Here is a 4168-nt window from a genome sequence, read left to right as displayed (position 1 = left end):
CTTGCCTGTTCCATCATGTTAATTTTAAAACAAGAAACCTTTTTTCCCCTCCTGTGCTCTTCTTGTTCCCATTGTTATTGCTATTATGATAAGAATGTCATGCCTTAGTTCCTTAGTTGCTCAAATAAAGTCTGAGAAGGTTTGCAGTGTAATTATGTATTTGCAGTGCAACTCAGTTCTGAAGGCAGAAAGACTGAACTTGGAGAAAGTGTACTTGCCTTCTGATATTGAAGGAGGTCTAGCTCAGCATTGCTTTGCTGAATTGAACCATTTACTATAAAGGATGGTGTTTTGCAGTTTGGGGGCTCTCATAGTTTATCAAGCATACCAAAAGATGGGTTAAATGGCAGGGTTGCAGATTCAGAGGAAACTGTAGAGCACTTGCTTTGTTCTCAAATAACACTTAGGATGAGTGGGGGGAGGGGATGAGACCTTGTGGCTACAGTACGGGCCTCAGTGCTTCTCTCAAGGAGTTATGCATATTTTTCAGTTGCTGTGCAGATATGTGACACATACTGGTCTCTGCCTTACCTTGACCTGCGCTTATATAGGCCCAGTGCCTCATGGGCTACATAGTGGATAAAAGCAGGAATTTTGGTTCCAGGCTGCTTGGCACAGTGAGCATGAGAACCTTCAATTTATGGTTAATTGCTGGGCTATCAGCTCCTTCCTTTGTTGCCATCTGAGAACGTGACACACTTAAGAGCCTTAAATGTTTAATTGATGATTTCTGTCACTTCCACTATGTAATTTCATTGCTTCTGTCCTCCACCTCATCCGCCCACTGTGCCAACACTAAGACACTCTTGGCTGTGGTGTTGCCTTTGGCAAGCCCTGCAACCCTGCCAAACTCGGAGACCATGGTGTTGAGCCAGCTAGTGCCATCACCAATAGCCATCACCTCCTCACACTGCTGCTTGGAGAACTGCAGCAGCTCAGATGCCTTATCCAGTTCGACTTACATCTCCCTTACAGTCAGACACACATGACGCACACAGATTGATCGGTTAAGATCGAAGTGTAACACGTAACCACAGAGTTGACCACAAGATATCAAACTAACTACCAGGATCATTTTTTGCGATACTCAGCAAGTGTAATGCTTTCTTATCTGAAATGCGGCCTTACGTTGAATACTTTGTTTCACTTGCTCTGCAGCTGTCTGCATGCTGCTGACTGTCTGCAGAGATCTCTGCCCAGCTTCCTGGCCTGAAGGAATTTGCAGCACAGTCCTTTCTCTGAAACAAGGCACTTCAGCATGTCCACAATGTTGCACCCCACCTTTTGGGCATGGAAAGATATTTAAACAGATTTGTGTGCGCTTCTTTATCTTTTTCTGTCTCTGCCTCCTGCATGGAGACATGCAGGTTGTTGAAAGCCTGGGTCATCACAGCATTCAACGCCTCTGCCGCATTCCTGCTAAAGGCAAAAAACAATTCCAGCACATCCTGTAGCCCTGTGCCTGAGGCCTCCAATCTAGGGCCTTGCCTGTGGGGTAGATTGCCACCTTGCCTTCCTCTTCCTCCTGGAGCTCTGGTGCTAAGGCCTCATGGAGAGCCTAGTCCAGCTGGCTGGGAAGCAGGACACCAGCAACACATTGCAGTTGATCGAGTCACCTGCCTTGAGGAGTAGTTTACTGAAGGAGGTCTTAATCCTCACTACCTCTGGGTGAGAACTTGGTGTTCTGGTTTGGGGCAGGCTCCAACAGAGTACCTTGCAGGCCTAAGGAGGAGGTGCTCACCCTCCAAAAGATGCCCTCCAGCTGAAAGTGAAGAAAAACCAAGTGAAATGCATCCATTTTAGATACATCTTTTTACATTTACCTGAAACTTTTATCCAAAGCAACTTATGATTAAGTACAACTTGAGCCATTGAGGGTTAAGGGTCTTGCTTAGGGGCCCAACAGTGGCAACTTAACAGTGGTGCGGCTTGAAACAGCAACCTTCCAATTACATCAAGTACGTTATCCACTGAGCTACCACTGCACTGCTATATTCATTCTGCTATAGGAGGCAACTGACATATTGTCAGCTGTGATGTCGTTGGATTGAGGGCTCAGTGTAAATGTACTTTCCTAGAGAAGGTGGCAAAAGCCATGGGGGTAGGCCTTGGTCATCTTGCAGGTGACTTCCAGGCAGTGCCAGCACTCTTTCCACTAGAACTTCAGTGTCTCCTTTCACTGCTGCACCGTCTTGTCCAGCTTCATCACACCTTGCGCTATCCCTGCTGCCACCTGGTGGCAAATAGAGGGACAGAACACTGTGCCAAATATTTGTATGTTCAGTCTAACAGACTTCTGTCGAGTTCACAAGATTTTTAGACTGAACAGATTTATTATCTGACATCAACAGATATAGATTACTTTTTTTCTCAATCTTTTATTCACTCATCATTGAGCTTCCAGAGTGACATCACTGACCTTCATTCCATTGTTTTGGAGGGAATTCCTCAGGTGCTTTTGCTTTACCTCAGACCTGCCCATGACTACATGTCAACATGTTCATCTGTTTAACACCATACAGGGTTCTTCAAGGCCATTCCTGAGGTGACCACAACATATGCACTTCCATCAACAGCAAGGCAGCCCCTGCTAAATCAATTGCACAAACTCTACACAGTTTCTGAATTACTGCAATAGCATAATGCTCATAGTTAGACAAGACCCATGTTTGAGTGCATCTGCAGATATGGTTAGTGGAGTAGCACCAGGGGCAGAGTGGAAGGCCTTTAGGGAGGCCAGCAAAGCTAGATAGGGCATCAGCGCTCTCCTATTCTCCTCCTCCACAGAATCGAGACCGGCAAAGTCTATATGAGAGAGCAACCTTCCTGGACATATACCTTCAGTTGTTTTCTAAAGAGCAGAAAGCCCCAGTAGTGTTCAATAAGGTGGAATTGGGTTATTGTATTCTTACATGGGAGGATATGATCCATAGTAATTCCACAGATACCATAAACAGAATGTGGGCTCTGTGTTTAGTGCACAGTATGCCTGCTATTCCTTGTTAGGCATTTCATCCTCTCAGTTAGAGCTAGTAAAGCACACAAAACATAGACCACTAAGGGGCACTGAAGCTCAAATAGAAGGGCCAGAAAGGCAATGTGGCAGTTTAGTGGTGTCACAGGCATTCCCTAAATAGCCACTGTTCCCAATACAAATATTATTCACAGTAATGGGATAGCTCAGCAATTAAGGTACTGGACTAGTAATCAGAAGGTTACTAGAAGGTTACTAGAAGACCAATTCAAGCCCCACAATTGCCAGTTTACCACTGTTAACCCTCAACTAAAGGCTTGCAGGAACTGTCAGCTGAACTCCCAGCAGAGAGTTCCTGCAATTTATCTTTCCATAATAATAATATTATTATTATTATACATTAAATTATTTAGTTATTTTCAAGATCCCACAGATGCTTGCATTCCTTGCACTCTTCTATTTATATCAGAGGTGATCTGATTAAAGTATTTAGAGCCAGCCTGTAAACAAGTCAGTTAGTCATAGCCTAACCATTGTGCTAACCCCTGTAAGGGGGCCTTCATTAAGAATATGGCACTGTAATGGAAAGACTGTGTATGGTGCTGGATAAGACCATGCCGGCCACCTCATGGAGTTTAGACAGTGGCACCTGAGGGACTCACAGCATTTTTAGGGTAGACTGATCCTGTAGCCTAGACAGATATCATGTGTGATAAAGTATTGGTGAGCTTCTCTTAGTAATTTCAAATTACAAGGCAGCTGAATAAAAAATACATACACATGTGCAAATTACATAATATTTATAATAAAACCATTAAAAATGGCACGTTATAAAAGTCTTATGGATTCTTACATATGCACTGATGTATAGTCAGTAGCAGAAGGATGCATCGGGCAGCATTCCTCTTGTGGTTCTCATTAGTGAAGCATGTCCTTTCAAAAGTGCCTTCTTTCCATGGCTGTGACCCTGAAAATAGTCATTTTCTCACTCATAATCAGAAACAGCAAAGGCCACTGGAAGTAGCCAGCTCCTCTCCATCCCATAGCCTGATCAGCACCTAGCGAGTGAAGGATTGAAGATGTTTGTTACAAAGAATGGTATCGATAAGAATGAGAAGTAGGTAATGAGCCATTATTGTGTTGTTCTGATGGTTATTTTGCTCTGCATATTCTTGGCATGTCATATTTAGATCA

General features: G+C 43.9%; 1 protein-coding gene across 1 annotated transcript; it reads right to left on the bottom strand.

The window, feature by feature from the left end:
• Positions 1-742: 742 nt before the first annotated feature.
• Positions 743-2482, bottom strand: clul1 (clusterin-like 1 (retinal)). The gene is given in 7 exon segments (XM_081694425.1): positions 743-1044; positions 1146-1204; positions 1282-1474; positions 1477-1575; positions 1578-1722; positions 2189-2233; positions 2420-2482. Coding segments are annotated over 7 exon segments (906 nt in total).
• Between the last annotated feature and the right edge of the window lie 1686 nt (positions 2483-4168).

This window comes from Electrophorus electricus, chromosome 13 (genome assembly GCF_041902795.1).
Source record: "Electrophorus electricus isolate QZ-2024a chromosome 13, ASM4190279v1, whole genome shotgun sequence".
NCBI classification, from domain to species: Eukaryota; Metazoa; Chordata; class Actinopteri; order Gymnotiformes; family Gymnotidae; genus Electrophorus; species Electrophorus electricus.
The sequence above is the reverse complement of the archived record's forward strand: the minus strand, read 5'-3'. Positions and strand labels throughout refer to the sequence as shown.